The sequence below is a fragment of the Octopus bimaculoides genome, chromosome 6 (assembly GCF_046866305.1).
Source record: "Octopus bimaculoides isolate indiv1 chromosome 6, ASM4686630v1, whole genome shotgun sequence".
Taxonomy (NCBI): Eukaryota; Metazoa; Mollusca; class Cephalopoda; order Octopoda; family Octopodidae; genus Octopus; species Octopus bimaculoides.
In genome coordinates, this window is record NC_142933.1 from 110170614 (window position 1) to 110188819 (window position 18206).

Below are 18206 nucleotides of genomic sequence, written 5' to 3' on the forward strand. Positions count from 1 at the left end.
AACACTAAAGGGTAGAATGTGTTTGAAATAAAATTAAAACTTCTCAAATCCACAGTTTATGACAATGGGCACATAAAAGACACCATTTCGAGCGTGGCCGTTGCCAGTACCGCCTGACTGGCCTTCGTGCGGGTGACACGTAAAAGCACCCACTACATTCTCTGAGTGGATGGCGTTAGGAAGGGCATCCAGCTGTAGAAACTCTGCCAAATTAGATTGGAGCCTGGTGTAACCATCCGGTTTCACCAGTCCTCAGTCAAATCGTCCAACCCATCCATGCCAGCGTGGAAAGCGGACGTTAAACGATGATGATGATGATGATGAGTGAAATTAAAATTGCTTTAATTATTCAAAAAGAAACTCTTAAGTCATTATATCAAATTATGGTGGTAAGCTGGCAGAATCATTAACAGAATCATTAACAGAATCGTTAACAGAATCGTTAACAGAATCGTTAACAGAATCGTTAGCATTTCGGGCAAAATGCTTAGAGGCATTCTGTCCTTGTTTCCATTTGGAGTTGAAATTCTGCCAACATCAACTTTGCCTTTCATTTTTTCATGGTTGATAAAAATAAGCACTAATGGAGCAGTGGGGGGGGTCGGTTGACACCCCCCGCAACCATGAAATTGCTGGCATTGTGCCAAATTTAGAAACCATTTTATCAAATCTTTCAAATCCATGCAATTAACATGTTCAGCAGCATAAATTAAATTAAATTTTAATTAAAAATTTAATATAAAATTTAAAAAGTCACATTTTAAATAAGTGAATTTTTTACAGAATTATAATTTTGGAAATTTTTTGCTTTTTCCACTTCAATTAATGAAAATGTGAGTTTCACCAATTTAGATATTAATTAAACTGAGGAAATGAATCTAGAATCAAAATATACATCTCTGATTTGTTTATGGAGAGAAATCTAAAATTTCTCAAACATTACCAGAGATTAATTAAAGTTAATTAATATTCCACAATAATATCAAATCAGTCTTTTGTAAATTAAAACAAAATAGGGACACACAGGCATGGTTGTGTGGTAAGAAGCTTGCTTCCCAATCACATGGTTCCAGGTTCAGTCCCACTGTATGGCCCTTGGGCAAGTGTCTTCCACTACAGCCCTGGGATGACCAAAACCTTGTGAGTGGATTTGGTAGACGGAAACTGAAAGAAGCCTATCGTGTGTGTGTATGTGTATATATATATATATATATATATATATATATATATATATATATATATATATACACACATATCTATATTGAGTGGTTGGCGTTAGGAAGGGCATCCAGCTGTAGAAACTCTGCCAAATCAGACTGGAGCCTGGTGTTGCCATCCGGTTTCACCAGTCCTCAGTCAAATCGTCCAACCCATGCTAGCATGGAAAGCGGACGTTAAACGATGATGATGATGTTTTTATGTCTGTGTTTGTCCACCACCACCATTTCACAACTGGTACTGGTATGTTTACACCATTATAACTTAGTGGTTCAGCAAAAGAAACCAATAGAATAAGTACCAGGCTTTAAAAACTATAATTACTGGATTCAATTCATTCAACTAAAAATTCTTCAACGTGGTGCCCCAGCATGGCCGCAGTCTAACGACTGACACAAATGAAAACAAAAAAAGACAAAAGATATTTTATGTTCAAATTGTATCCAAGTAAGATAAATGTTTTATGAAGATTTTTTTATGAATTAAGCTAAAGTGGCCACATTTCAAATAGACAGACTTATGTTTTAAGGTGGTGTGAGCCAGTTTCATGAAGGTACCGACAATGATCAAAATGTAGGCCATGTTCAATAAAGGACGAGCCATGTTCAACACTGCAAGGGCCATCTTCAACACTACAGGGGCCATGTTCAATGCTGCAAGGGCCATCTGCAACCCTGCAAGGGCCATCTTCAATGCTGCAAGGGCCATCTTCAATGCTGCAAGGGCCACCTTCAACCCTGCGAGGGCCATCTTCAATGCTGCAAGGGCCATCTGCAACCCTGCAAGGGCCATCTTCAATGCTGCAAGGGCCATCTTCAATGCTGCAAGGGCCACCTTCAACCCTGCGAGGGCTATGGTGAAGCAAATAAGCTTTCCCACAAATATGCAGTATTTAGAGTAATGTGTGTGCTTTGCATATGCATAAATAACAGTTTTTCTTTCAAATGTGTTATTGAAAGCATGACTATATTCCAGTTTTTACTGGTATTTCCTAGTTTTTCGACAATTTGCCAATTTCTTTTAAAACGGAAGTGCTCAATGTATTTTCGTAGTGAAAGTGCATAGAATTAAATATGCATTTATACATGTGTGTGTATAAATGCATACTAAGCAAAACTTTCACTGTAACACACAGAAATACATAGAGGCTGATACAAAGAGTAGCTTTGAAGTATTGCAGGGGGGGGGGAGGTGATTATATCAACTATTGTCTTCCTCAAAATTTGTTTCAGTGGAGTCAGAGAGATGTACTGACAGGGGTCACCATCTCATAATACATTAGATTGCTGTAGTTGGATATACAATAAATTTATTAAGGCAGTTAGCATGCCAGGCAAAATGCTTAGCAGCATTTTGTCCATCTTTTCATTCTGAGTTCAAATTCTGCCAAGGTCAACTTTGCCTTTCATCCTTTCAGGGTTAATGAAATAAGTACCAGTTGAACACTGGGGTCGATGTAGTCAACTTACCCCACCCTCCTCAAAATTGCTGGCCTTGTGCCAAAACTTGAAACCATTATTATTATTGTTATTGATTATTATCATTATTGAAATAAACATAGCACAGTGCCCCTCAAACACCAACAAATGTCTGCAAAAAGTTTCAATACATACTTACAACTGCATAACAGCCCCTACATCACTAATGCATGTCTACAACTCCAAGCACAAAGACAGAGGATACAAACACTTGGACAAGACACTTATGTGTTCCTTGCACCAACCACAGTTTAACCCAAACATATGGCCACCCCCAACGAAAACAGATAATTACTTTACATTTTTGGTGATCCCTGGCGATCACTAAAAATATGAAGGAAGATAGAGAGGTTTGAAGAATTTCCCTGAAAGCAGCCACCCCCAATTCCCCACAATTAGGGGAAAAATAGCATCATCACAACCTCCCATTTCGGAAATCCTTTAGAATACTTAAATTCCATGCCAGAATATTTTTAAAATAGCTCAATGCTATCAAGGAAACAATCAGCTTCTGTTTCCCTTCATACAAAATACACAGAGTGTGCAGCATTCACACACACACACATATATGTGTGTGTGTGTGTGTGTGAGACTGTGATATTTGTTTAGCATCACATCTAGATATCAGCCTCACTCTTTTAATTTGGATATTGATTCATAAGATGGATAAACTTGGTGAGGAATGAGCGATTGAAATTTATCAAAGAGAATCAGTGCCATAGGACAGTAATAGCAGTAGTAGCAGTAGTAGTAGTAGTAGTAGTAGTAGTAAATGGTTTGGTGCCACCCAACAATACAGGTCGTCACTATTTTGCACAGTAATTTAGACCACTTACTATGATAAAGTTCTCAATATTAACATGATCAATATCAATGTGTTTGTTTTGAATATGGCGCATACAGTTCGCTTTTGTTGAGAAACCCATTTGACATTCCTTACAGCGGAATGGTTTTTCCTCACTGCTACGATGTTTCCGTAGATGGTGCTTAAGGTGGCGGAAGTATTTAAAATCAATGTTACAGTATTTACATACTGTATCAGGGGAGCTGAACGCATCCTCTCCGTTTGGTACTTCTTTGTTACTTTCCTTGTTGTAAGAGACTTTCAGCTCCAATTCTTCCTTCGTGCTGATATGATGCTTCTTCCTGAAGAAGAGAAAAACAGAAGCTCAACGTTACGGTAAACTCAAAGCCGTGGCAATAAAAGTTAGGACAGGACAAAAAAAAATTAATAAAAGAAAAAGAAAACAAACCATATTTCTTTTATGTCCACACACACACACATACACACACACGTGTTTTTGTAAAGATTAAGAGCTCAAATTAGCAATAAATAAATGGTAGAAACAGTAATTAAAATGTTGTGTCTTGGGAGGGTAATTATGCCAATAATTATAAACACAAACACTGGTTCGATATCACTTCTTTTGGTTAGTCAATCGGTTAAATATCTAACCAACCAATCGATCGTTTGTTTAATGTACTGGTTGCTTGTTTGTCAAAGTCCTTTCATTGTTATTTGCAGCCTCATCAACGACATGCCATCTCGAAATTAATTGTTTAACCAGCACATTAATCAAACAATTGATTAGTTAGTTGTTTGGGTTTTATCCAACTGACAGACAAAAAAGAAGTGGAATTGAACCAGTGTGTGTGTTTATAATTATTGGGTGTAATGACCTTCCCAAGACACAACAAGATTTTTATTTCAACACACAGATTCACATCAAGAATCTTTCAAACCGAATACAAAAATGAAGTAATTAAAATTATGTTTCATGGAAAAACTGGAGACTTTTAAAACAAGTAAATTTCATGGAATTTATCTCAAAGACAAGAGGTGATCCTGGGCAGAAAAAGAAACCATTGTATTTGAGGTCTGCACAAAGGAAAATATGTGAGAGCCAGGTGAGGACTAAAATCTGCATTTACCACACAGGAGTTCCAAATTTTGGATTTCCTTTTATGGATTCAATATTCAGACATTCAAGGCTCTCTCACCCTCAGTTCTTTCATTATAAAGTGGCCTGACCTTGTTATTCCAATGAACTCACCACCATTATTTATCAAAAGCCCTCATCATCACACACAAACACGCCTGACCTTGCTTATCTGTTTCCCTTATCTGGGTTTTTCTTTTCATTCCGCCCTCCCTACACCCTCTTTCCCCCCCTCTTCACATACCTTTATCTCACTAACCCTCCCTCCTTTCTGCCTCTCTCAATCACTCTTTTCCTTTATCTTGCTGTCTCTTTCTCAATTCAAACCTCTTTCCCCCGCCCCCATTTCACTCCTAAATTACTTGAAAGAAAGCCATGCTTACTTGACATGTCGTTCACAGTTGGCTTTCGTGGTGAAAGGATAGCTGCAGAGCTTACACTGGTAAGGTCTCTCACCATTGTGGGTTCTCATGTGTCGAATTAATGTGCTTTTGTCAGGACTTGAGTAGCTGCAAGACTTACATTGGTATGGAGACAAACCAAGATGACTTCTTTCATGACCTAAAACAAACATAAGTCACAGAGAATTTAGAAAACGGTCTTTTATAAAAAAAAGAAAAAAAAGAATTATCATCATCGTTATTATTATTATTATTATTATTATTATTATTATCATCATCATGGATTGAAGACAATATATTTTTATGAGTAGATTTTAGTGGTCATAAAATTACTTTAATCTACATGTTCTCCCCGGAGTCTCTCATGACAAATAATTAAATTGGCGAAAAAACGTAAGATAAGGATTATGCGAAGGGAAGTAACTCTTGCATTAAAGTTATCTCCCTTTAGTACAGCTGGTTACTGTAGACAATAGAAATTAAAAAAACTTAAATGTAAGTCCATTAAAAGAAATTAATTTAATTTAATAATAAAATAAAATATCTTCTCGTACTGAAATTTCTGAAATAATTAATCTACAATGTCGTTGTAGTTACTAATTATAAAGCAAAAAGAAAAGGAATTTTAATGCAAGACATGTTTCCATTCAAAAAAAAATATTTCAGACGTTTGAAAAAGAAATTCATTCCATCAAGAAAATACAATGAGCAATCTTATTAAAATGTCACAAGTGCAGTGTTGCTGTTGTTGTTTTTTGATTACTAATATCAAGGCACACGCAACTAATTACATGGGGAAAAGACAACAAAAAACAAAGTCTGTGTCATTACAAATTAAAGGCAAACAGTAATTTTCAATAAGGTTTTAAAATTAAAATAATTACAATAATTTAGAATTTGGTTTAACACAATTTTTAACTAAACTATTCTTGTAAGTGTATTCCTACAAAATTATTCCTACAAAGACGAGGACGACAGAGGAACCAGCCAACCAAAAGCAGAACTAGGAAACCAGATTTAATTCACGTGCCATATCTATTGGTGTAGAAGTCACTCGAGTTTGTACTTTATTTTAACAGGAAAATTTTTTTTAAAAACTGGGGCAAAGTTGATATCAAGTTTGAATATAAAGAGAGAAAAATCTGAAAATTACCGTTTTTAAATCTCACAACGAGAGATATTCAGCAACAGTACTTTGGAGTAAAGATTATTTGCCAACATAACATGGCAGTCCTAGTTTAGGACGAATGTTGCTGTAATTTAGCCCCAGGAGACATCGTCTCCAGCTGGTTATACAACACGATCTGTATCCTTATCTATACTAAGATTTAGTATAGATAAAGGTGCAACATTTTCTCACACTCAGAATTGCTGAAGCATAGCTGTCGAGACACTACATCATTCAAAACTTCCAGGCTTCCTGAAATTCGCCAACAATATACCTGAAGTCTCCCTCTAATTTTTTCTTTAAAAAAACAATTAATTCATTGTTCACTTCCTGTTCATTATTCCATCCACTCGTCATGCAATTTTGCTACTTTTTCTAATGAGTTGTAGTGCACCTGAGCAGCACTGTATACAATAAGTACATCATCATCATTATTATTATTATTATTATTATTATCATTATTATTATTATTATTATCATCATCATTAGTTTATATAAAGGACTGGTAACTCAGCAGAAATGTAATAGATAGAGAGATGAGTTCTTAACTTTTGTATACGATTGCCGCAATCCATCACCAAGGTAAACATAGCTGATGTAATCCATCACCACGGCCAACTTAATGACAAAAAGCGCAACTCAAAAGTAACTTATTTATTGGTCCTTTACAAAAGTTAAGAACTCATCTCTCTATCTATTATCATCGTTATTATTATTATTATTATTATTATTATTATTATTATTATTATCATCATCATCATCATTATTATTATTAAGACAGCAAGCTGGCAGAATCGTTAGCATGCTGGACGAAATGCTTAGTGGTATTTCATCTGCCACTACATTCTGAGTTCAAATTCTGCTGAGGATGACTACTTTTCATCATTTGAGGGAGGGGTCGATAAATTAAGTACCAGTTGTGTACTGGGGTCGATGCAATCAACAAGTCTTCTCCCCTCAAAATTTCAGGCCTTGTACCTTTAGTACAAACGATTATTATTATTATACCTGAGTATGACTTATACACAAGATGCTCTTGTGGTTCCACATATCAACCACAAACACACCATTCCTTTGCAGACAAGTCTCATTTCTCTGCAAATCACATCAGGATTCTCAAAAACTTTCCTTTTTCTCTCTCCAGGTTCCTTTCTAATACAAATGCCCTGAATTTCCTAAATGTTGACCCAAATTCATTTTATTCTTCTCTCACATGAATGGTTTTAGAGTCAAATCCCAAAATTTCCTTATTTTCTCAAACAACAACAAATTGCTGATTTGATGTTTGTTTGCCATTATTTCTTTCCACAAACTTTGTTTTTTTGTGTGTTTTTTTACTCGTTTTTTTTTTTTTCATTTTCTTGTGAATGACATCCAGTCTAAAGAAAACCATGCAGTGTGAAAGATAGAATAACAACAAAAACAAAAAAACGACTACATCAATGTCATAGACTGAGCAGACAAAAATATATATATATATATAAAGCATTAAACAACAACTAAAAAGAAACAAACTGCAAAAATAATTTACAAAAAGTGAACAAAATAAATCAAGTTGCAAATGATGTGTTTTTGAAATTAAATTCCACTTCAAAGACAGCAAACATTCTCTGTGATGGTGCAGCATTTTTATGCAAAACATCAAAATATACCATGCTAATCTGTCAGGATTTTTTTAATCGATATCACTTTTAATTAGAAGCTAAAAGATGGTTAATTACTGGGCATTCATTGTAAAGGATTTTATCTATTATAGCTATGAGTTCAAATTCCATCTAAGTCAACTGAAGTTTTAATCCTCCTGGGTCAATAACATAAAATACCTGCAGTAATGGTTACAAACACAAACCACTGACTGATCTTTGGCTCTTTCTCATCACTTATAGAGTCATCATCATCATCATCACGATCGTCGTTGTTGTTGTTATTATTATTATTATTATTATTATTATTATTATTATTATTATTATTATTATTATTATTATTATTATTATCATCATCATCAAGCTGGCAGAGTTGTTATCATGCTGGAAAAAACGCTTAGAAGTATTCCATCTGTGTTTATGCTCTGAGTTCAAATTCCACCAAGGTCAATGAAATAAAGTACCACCCAAGTACTGGGGCTGATGTAAGTCAATAACCACCACCACCCTTTCCCTCCCCCTTCTCTAGAACGTTCCAATTAATAGATTCAATCAAATCTAATTCTAAAAATTGAAAAAAAATAATAATAATAATAATAAAATACATTTTCTTCACAAACCCATAAATTACATCATCAGCATCATCATCATCATCACCATGTTTTAAATCTAAATTTAAAACATTCTCACATTTTTTAAAAATCAAAACTAATTCATTTATATAATCTCATCTGGTATCTACAATTAAGGCAGTAGTGTTTGTTTGATTAAAATAACAATCTACATATTAATCTTAATGTATACACACTATGTACATTGTTGAGACAGATTTTCATCTCTCTCATTTCTATTATCTTTTTTAACACATCCTGTCCATAAGGGATGTTATCTCAAGACATACTGCAGTAACTGGCCAATCAACAGTGAATATACATTAAGTATGATGCATAAATGGCTATTTTGATTATATATTTACTAAAATAAAATTTTTTTAGTAATTCTACCAAATTTTGAATCTAAGACAATTGTTTAAATGATTTTCTGAAAATGTCATGCTGTACTAAATTATATCGGAGTTATTCGTGTGCAATACATTGAATAATAAAAGACAATCTGAAATTTTTTAAAAATCAAAAATGCGACACAAAAGACAATAAAATGAAAACTACAGCAATATAAGACTACATCGATAAATGATTCCAAGTGGTACAGACACATCCTACACAACAGAGAGTGAAATAAGCCATGAGAGAGAGAGAGGGTGGGGGGGGGCGGATTTAACAACTTTTGCATAACTATTCTAAGACTTCTTCTGGGAATATCAATTTCCATTTTTTACCATTTCAGGCTAAATGTAAATCTAATATTGATATTAGAACTAAGATGGTGAACTGGCAGAAGAATCCTTAGCATGCCAGACAAGAATTTCTTCTGGTTTTACATTCCGAGTTCAAATTCCACCAAGGTCAACTTTGCCTTTCATCCTTTCTAGAATCAATAAAAGGAGTACCAGTTGTATACTGGGGGTAGTCAATGTAACCAACCGTCCCCCCCACCCACCCACCCAAACTTGTTGACCTTGAACCAAAATTTCAAACTAATTATCATTGTCCGTACTAATAGTCAAAGGAGAGCACCGTGAATAGAAAAGTTAACTTTGTTAACCATTAATCCATTAACCAAGTTAACTTCAATAACCGTCAATCAGTTAATTCTTTAAAAATGTAACAGAAGTTATCGGTAAACCATTAACATTCATTTTTATTATTGAAAAAAAATCAGTTTTTGCTCTAAAACTACCTAAAAACACCTTTGAAAAGTGCCAAAACTATAAAATCCATTAACTTCAATTCAATTGAAGTTAACTGAAGTTGACTTGAGTTAACGGAAGTTAATTAGTCCGAGGATGATTTCCAAGGTTAACTTAAAAGTTAAATCGTTAATGAAAATATTAACTTTGTTAATTAACGATTAATGGTTTGGTACCCAGGTTTGCTAATAGTTATAGTCTGCATGTTTAGTTTGGCTTGTGTCACATTAATCAGCAATAACATTCACTGTTTCCATGACAGACATTTATTCTCTCCAACAAAGTCTTTGGGGCATTTTCTTTTGTGAGATGAATTCTTTGTACAATTATAACAAGAATCAACTGCCCCAATCAACCAATATTTAATTAGACTTCCTTACAGTCACAGAGTATCTTAGAAACAATGAAATTATAACAATTCAAATGTAATGCAAACAATAAAAGCTATACTTTGGCTAAATTTCTGAAAATTACCCCAAAATCTACAGAAGCGTTCAAAGAATGCAAACATGCAACAACAGACTACATCATACTACATATATACACAGGTATGTATGTTTACTATTCTTAAAGAAGAATATTATTGACAGCTAAGCCATTGTTCAACAATGGCTTAACTGGGCAAAACTTCAAAGTTACTGTCAAAGAGTAACCCATCAGATTAAAGTAAAATCGTTCTTATTATAACTGAACATAAAATCAAACACTATATATATATATATATATATATATATATATACATACATATATACATATATACCCATGCAAACACATATACACAGCCATATATATCTTTGTCAATGTAAGTTAAATTTTAAAAAAGTGGGGCTCTACACATTCAGGGATTTCATTGCAGAAATCACAACAGGGAACAGTCAAAGCATCACAGGAGGAAGAGGAGAGGAAAGTATTATTGAAATCGTTGTTGTTGTTATTTTGCAAGAAATGCAGAGAGGAGAAATGAAGTGGCTGTTTTTCACTCTGTTGCGTAGTAGGAATGGTCAGTCCACCTTGGTTACCTGTGTGGCTCCTTCAGCCAGAGCCTCTCCATAGAAATCCAACTAGTTTGAAGAATTGAAGAAGAAGAATAATAATAACAGAGATTAACAATTAGAAGTAATCGCAAAAATGAAAAAAACACTTAAATACACACACAGCTAGTGAATCACATATGTATACACACACACACACACACACACACACACATTTACACAGACTCACACGCGCGCGCGCGCGCGCAGAGATAAGGAGTAGCCATACAAGCAGACACATGGCCACCTCCCCCCCACACACACACACATATTGGACAGTATAAAATTGATAAATATGTTTCATAGCATATTTATATATCCATCACATTAGCAATATATTTATCACATACTTGGATGACAGTGTTATATCCACAAGCCTCTCAGTGGCAAAATACCACATGACAGGCTAAGATTATCAAACGTTGTTATACATCACTGGTCACAATGCACTTTGCATCATTTTTTAGCTTTCAAATGATGCCACCCACCTGGCAATATAATATATGTATACATTATTTACAATTTACAGGTATTTGTCCTCATCATGTTTGTTGTTAACACAATGTTTCGGCCTTCATCAGGTGTCTTGGGGAAATTTCGAACCTGGGTTCTCATTCTTAAGGTATTTTTCCAGTGTTGTTATTATTACTACTATTATTATTATTATTATTATTATTATAATAACATCAAGAAAAAAATAGCTTAGGAATGAGAACCCAAGGTTCAAAATTTCCCCAAGACACCTGATGAAGGCTGGAGGGTATATCAGCCGAAATGTGTTAACAACAAACAAGATGAGGACAAATATCCGTCAAATGTAAATAATGTACATAATTCCTCATCTCTTAAATATAGAACTGTATAATATATGTGTATATACACACACACACACACACACACACACAGGGCAGAAAATATAAGGCATGAATATAAGCAGCACCATATCTGGCCAAGTATATTTGTTTGTTAATATTCTAAAGAGAAGATTAAAGTTTGGACATTTTCTTACCAAAAAAAAAAAAAAACACTTAAAGGGATGTATTGAATAAAGATTAAAGAATGCAATAGTGAATAAAAGTCTTTTTTTGTTGAATCACGAATGGTAAATTCTACAGAAATAAGAAGAAAAAAAATAAATGAAGTTTTGTCTTACTTTTAGCAGCCCTTGTATTAGGAAATATCTGATTGCAGTAGGAACATGTATAGCTGGACTTCTTCTTTGATGCCAAACTTGCTGCCTTGCCTTGGTGTGCATTAGTAGGGAGGCCATCTTTAGAATCATTCTTAGTCTTTTCAGACATCAAGTTGGATTCTCCAAAATCTTTCAGAGAACTTGCTTCTTCAAAAGAAATTTTGGGTGATTCCAAACCTGACAACTGACTTTCAGAATTGCTTCGTTTATTTACAGGTGCAATTTCACTTGTACTAATTTCAGATTTTGGAGAAACAGACCGAGTTCCTGAACAGGAAGTAAGGTTCAAAGAATTCATGAACGCCCTCTGGCATTCCTTGCCTCGATCTTGATGATAATGGAGGGTGTGTTGTTTAAACTCCTCTGTAGAGTTAAAGGTGACTTTACAAGTTGAGCAAGAGGTTGGCTGGTCTGGGAAATGGTCTTGATAGTGCAAGTCCAGTGCCTTCTGACATGGGAAAGTACTTGAGCACCGAGTACAGCTGTATTTATGCTGGAAACTTTTCTGTCGGGAAATACTTCTCTTGTCTTGAGCAACACATATCAAAGGAAATTTGATCGTTGAAAAATCAACTTTAGTGATTTCAAGGGGAGAATTTTCAAAAGGATCACCAAATTCCTCTCTCTTGATATCATCATGTTGTAGTAATGAGGTGTTAGACTTCTGCGAAAGATCCTGTGGAGCATCTTGTGTTGGTTGAGTTGATGGCACAATTAAATTAGTGGGTGAAGTTAGTGAGTTGGGTTTTATTTTCTTCTGAAATAAATAAACATTGACTTACTTCAATAACCAAAAATACAATGTTAACATTTGATTTAGAGATCAGAAAATTTTCTACATAAGAAACGTTGAGAGAGAAAGATACAAAAACAGAAATATTGTCAGAGAAAAGTAGTTTTTCATCTACAGATATAACACTTTCTATATTTCACCAAATTTAGAGGCCAAAAGACAGTAAAAGATTACTGGATTCCGAATAGCTCAAAGCTTCACTGATTAAACTTTAATATAAGAAAGTAAAGATAATGCTGGATTATCAGGATTATTTAGAAGAATGATTTCAATCTAATCCATTCCAACAAACTGCTGAAACATTATTATGAGACAATTATTATTGTTATTATTATTATTACTGCCTTTGCACAGCTTCTAATGCTGGAGATGTACTACGGTGCCAGTTGTTCACTACCAGTGAACTAAGGTAACACCCCTTATTTTTCGAGTACCTTCCAGAATATTCGAGCAGTTCCAAGTAGTGCTGCTTTCTGCAAGTGCTCCACCCTTATTGCAGCCCCTATTTATTCCATGTACTTCTTGAGATTTTTACTCACTGTTCCCAGGGCTCCAATAATTATTGGTACCACTACTACCTTTTTCACAACTGCTTTACCCCCCAAACTAACCTGACAAGGGACAAAAGGCTAGTATTTCTAATGACTTCTAACCTGGGTACCACAGAGTAATAAAAGTTAGGTTTGATCAAACTAACACTCATGATTGATTGATTGATATTAAGTATATTCATCACCGATACACAAAAGGTTCAAGTCAATTTGAGGTCAATCTGGAAGTGAAGACAGGAAATTAAGTAATCTGGTGTTCCACCAATTCTGTCACCCTGATGCAAGAGTCTTGGCAGTTTGACATAAAAGCCATAGAAGCTGGTCTGCCTTCTTGGATTATTCCATGAAAAAGCATACACGCTGATTTCTAACGGAGGCACAAGGCTAGGAATTCAGCAGAAGACATTAGCAGATTCTACAGACACCATTTCTTAACTGGTTAGTGGGTTATACAGAGCCCAGTTCATAACTGCTATTTTACTATTTTCAACCTTGGAAGGATGAAACTAAAGTTGACCTCAAATAGAATTTAAATTCAGACTATAAGGAGCCAAGACAAATATTCCAGGCGATTTTCTTCAACACTCTAACAATCTACCATTCCAAAGAAAAAAACAATTATAGACAGAAGTGACAGGAGGGGGAGAGGAGGAAGAGGAACAAGAAGAGGAAGGGAAGAGGAACAAGAAGAAGAGGGGAAGAGGAACAAGAAAAGGAGGGGAAGAGGAACAAGAAAAGGAGGGGAAGAGGAACCAGAAGAGGAGGGGAAGAGGAACAAGAAGAGGAGGGGAAGAGGAACAAGAAGAGGAGGGGAAGAGGAACAAGAAGAGGAGGGGAAGAGGAACAAGAAGAGGAGGGGAAGAGGAACAAGAAGAGGAGGGGAAGAGGAACAAGAAGAGGAGGGGAAGAGGAACAAGAAGAGGAGGGGAAGAGGAACAAGAAGAGGAGGGGAAGAGGAACAAGAAGAGGAGGGGAAGAGGAGGGGAAGAGGAACAAGAAGAGGAGGGGAAGAGGAACAAGAAGAGGAGGGGAAGAGGAACAAGAAGAGGAGGGGAAGAGGAACAAGAAGAGGAGGGGAAGAGGAACAAGAAGAGGAGGGGAAGAGGAACAAGAAGAGGAGGGGAAGAGGAACAAGAAGAGGAGGGGAAGAGGAACAAGAAGAGGAGGGGAAGAGGAACAAGAAGAGGAGGGGAAGAGGAACAAGAAGAGGAGGGGAAGAGGAACAAGAAGAGGAGGGGAAGAGGAACAAGAAGAGGAATAGGTAAAAACAAAAACGAGATTATATTTACAGGCTGTACATCTATCCACAATGACGTAATGTCTCCATGCAAGTCGTTTATTTTCGCAGCAGAAGGGATACTGCTGGCATTTTTCCCTGCATAAGCCCCGACTCGAGAACCGAGCCCCTTCTGTTTAAGTTTTAAATAATTTCTCTTTGTCTCGTTCTTTTTCTCGTGGGTGCGCATGTGTCGGTGCATGTTGCCGTTCGTTGTAAAGGACTGCGTGCAGATGGTGCACGAGAACGGTTTCTCTCCTACAAAAAGACATCAGAAGTACATTGAAGAACCACAATTCTTTCAAAAAAATAAACAAACACATGCACATGAATATGTTTTTAAAAACTACCAACACGACGACCCTTTAGTCTAAAAGCAATTATATCTTCAATTCAATGAGATTAACGGGCCAAAATCTGATTAAATGAATGGATTTGCTCAACGATTTAGGAATCCTGAGCGAGGATAAGGTTTATTAACAAGGTGCGTAACTCCAATGAAACTTTATCACGAGAAATATACAGTTACCTCCCTTAGCAGATTCTCCAACACATCATTCTTAACTGGTTAGTGGGTTATACAGAACTCAGTTCATAACTAATGATAAAGTTCTTAGTGAGGTTCCATACAACAAAGTGATATCTCTCTCTCTCTCCTTGGCCATCGTCAACAACGACGGACGAACTAATGATAATAATAATGATGATGATTTCAAATTTTGGCACAAGGCCAGCATTTTGGCACAAGGTCAACATTTTGGCACAAGGTCAACATTTTGGCACAAGGTCAACATTTTGGCACAAGGTCAACATTTTGGCACAAGGCCAACATTTTGGCACAAGGCCAGCATTTTGGCACAAGGTCAACATTTTGGCACAAAGTCAACATTTTAGCACAAGGTCAACATTTTGGCACAAGGCCAGGGGAGGGGGTGAGTCGACTCCAGTGTATAACTGGTACTTATTTAATCGACCCTGAAAGGATGAAAGACAAAGTCGACTTCTGCACAATCTCAACTCAGAATGTGAAGCCGGATGAAATGCCGCTAAGCATTTTGTCTGGCGTGCAAAAGAGTCTGCCAGTTCTGGCTACAAACACTTTCCATAAATACAAGTATGCAATGTTTTAACTGAATCCTCACAACAACCGTCTTCACACTGGCCCCACGACCATAGCAACCAATGTTTTCCCTCCCTAACAACTGTCCTGAAAGTTCCTTACCAGAGTGAGTCAACATATGGCGATCCAAAGAACTGGATGAGCTGAGAATCTTGTGACATTGATGGCATTCGTGATCAGATCTGGAATTATTGATGCCATTATGGGAACGGAGGTGAGAGGTTAATTCTCGGAGTGACCGCAGGGCTTCTTTGCACTGAGGACATTCATAAATATTGTTACCATTTTTATCAATTGGCATTATCTGAAAAAAAAAGAAAAAAAATTAAAATTGCATTTTTTTGTTTTGTTTTGTTTGTTTTTATTTTTTATTTTATTTATTTATTCTTTTTGACATTTTATATTTTATTCTTTTTTCCGTTTGTTTCAGTCACTGGACTGCAGCCATGCTGGAGCAGTATCTTGTAGGGTCTGGTACTTGTTCTTTCAGTCTCTTTTGCCTGACAGCTAAGTCACAAGGGCATAAACAAACCAACACCAGTCGTCAAGCAGCGATGGTGATGGGGGGGGGGACAAAGATACAACACACACACACACACACACACACACAGTTCCTGACCACCAAATCCATAAAAAGGAAAAAGAGAGTGAAAAAAAAACAGGTGTCACATGACAAAATAAGTAAAGGGAGGTAACTGGAAGCTATCTTTGTATCCTACCAAGAAACATTCTCAGCAAACGGAGCATTTTTTTTATAACAGTCATTAGAAATAATTTACAAAGAGATGGCCATGGGAGGAAAGCCAATGTGAGAAAGACTGTTATTTTTTTTTTCTTTGAACATACAGAAGACGAGTGATACAAGACCAAATGCCTCGTTTCAAATGATTTACATTCCAAGATCAAATCTCACCATGATCAGAATTACCATTCATCCTCTCACAATCAGCAAAGTAAGGTAGCAGTAATACACTGAGGATAAAACTGAATTAACCTAGTCTGCTCCTCAAAGCTGGTTAACACATGACAAATCCAAAACATCCTTTAGACCAGTGGTTCACAACCAGGATCCATAAGGCCCTTGGGGGTGTCCACATAAAATTTTACTGTTAAAATTTATTTGCAGTAAAATGATTTTTCATTTAAAATCCCCAAAATGTGTTAATAATTATTTTCATACAATTCCTAATAATATTTAATCATAAAAATATAATGGCATTTTTTTTTTTTTTTGTTTCTTGTATCCAACGAATGGCTATAAAAGTCTGCTAGAATAAAAGAGGAACCAAAGGGGTCCACATAGGTGAAAAATGGTTGGTGGACGGGGATCCTTACAAAACCTAAATGAAAGCTGAAATATAATTACAGATTAATTAGCAGGGATGGAACACAAATGAGTCCAAAGTGATATAACAGGACTAATAATAATAATAATAATAATAATAATAATAATAATAATAACAATAATGCCTGGATGCAGTACCAGGCAGTGGCTCTCATGGCTTCTGATCTTAATTGATTGGAAGTGTTATCATGTACATTGTTTTCTCTTAGTATAAAAGATGGGCTACAGCAAATATTCTGTTCAATACCACAGATTTGCTTGTCGGTTGATTGACCTTAACCAGTTGAGTATGTCCTTTAGTGGCTGACGATATGTGCATCTCTGATCATGAGCAGAAGTAGTGGGGGAGCCTCATAGTCATGTGTCGAGAGGAATTCTTTGGGGTTTGAATAATTCACCTTTGGAAACATGGGTGTTTTGCTCAACATCCTTAAACAAACCTTATTCAGGGACCTTTTGAGCGGGATGGGCTACTCGACCTGAAGAAAATTCTAACAGGGCCCCACCTGTGAGGTCATGTGCTGTTTATCTTGATATGAGATCACCATGTCATGCACATTCGGTTGTGATGCATGTGCCTGGTGTACCCTTATCAGACGGGTAATCATGATGGGTATGCTGGGCTTCGTATAATTTACCCCAGTGTCACTTTGATGGCATGCGCTAACAACAACAACAACAACAATAATGATAATAATAATAAAGATAATAGATGTTGCAATACCAAGTGATTCAAGGGTGAAAAGTAAGGAAACAGAAAAGATTGAGAAATAGCAGCCACTGTGGGATGAGATAGGAAAGTAATGGGGCATGAGGAAAGTAATGGTGATACCGGTAGTAATTGGAGCATTAAAAGCAGTTTCCAAGGGATTTGAAAGACATATTAAGAATATTGGAGCTGCTGTCAGGCTGGAGGTGATCCAGAAAACAGCATTGTTGGGTACAACTCGCATTCTAAGGAGAGTATTGTCTCTTTGAGTCTCAGCAGAAGGCACTACTTGAAACCTTTGGTGATTTGTTATTGCCTACTTTCAAGTAAAGAATTACCGCAAAATGAACAGCGAGAATCAAAACAACAACAACAACAACAATAATAATAATAATAATAATAATAATAATAATAATAATAATCATGATGATGATGATGATGATGATTATAGTAGTAGTAGTAGTAGTAGTAGTAGTAGTAGTAGTAGTAGTAGTAGTAATGATGATGATGATGATGGTAATTATAATAATA

At 35.9% G+C, this 18206-nt stretch overlaps 1 protein-coding gene across 20 annotated transcripts in view; it reads right to left on the minus strand.

Annotated features, from left to right (window-relative positions):
• Positions 1–18206, minus strand: part of LOC106879617 (uncharacterized) — a 253865-nt gene that overhangs the window by 21213 nt on the left and 214446 nt on the right. For 11 of the 20 annotated variants that reach the window (XM_089354426.1, XM_089354422.1, XM_089354416.1 and 8 more), the window contains 5 exons: positions 15724–15925; positions 14515–14759; positions 11843–12638; positions 5020–5197; positions 3533–3842 (listed from right to left, as the gene is read on the minus strand). In XM_089354426.1, coding sequence (XP_089210552.1) covers positions 3533–3842; positions 5020–5197; positions 11843–12638; positions 14515–14759; positions 15724–15925 — 1731 coding nt within the window. The remainder of the gene's footprint in view (positions 1–3532; positions 3843–5019; positions 5198–11842; positions 12639–14514; positions 14760–15723; positions 15926–18206) is intronic. The other 9 variants (XM_089354433.1, XM_089354431.1, XM_089354430.1 and 6 more) reach the window with 1 other exon arrangement.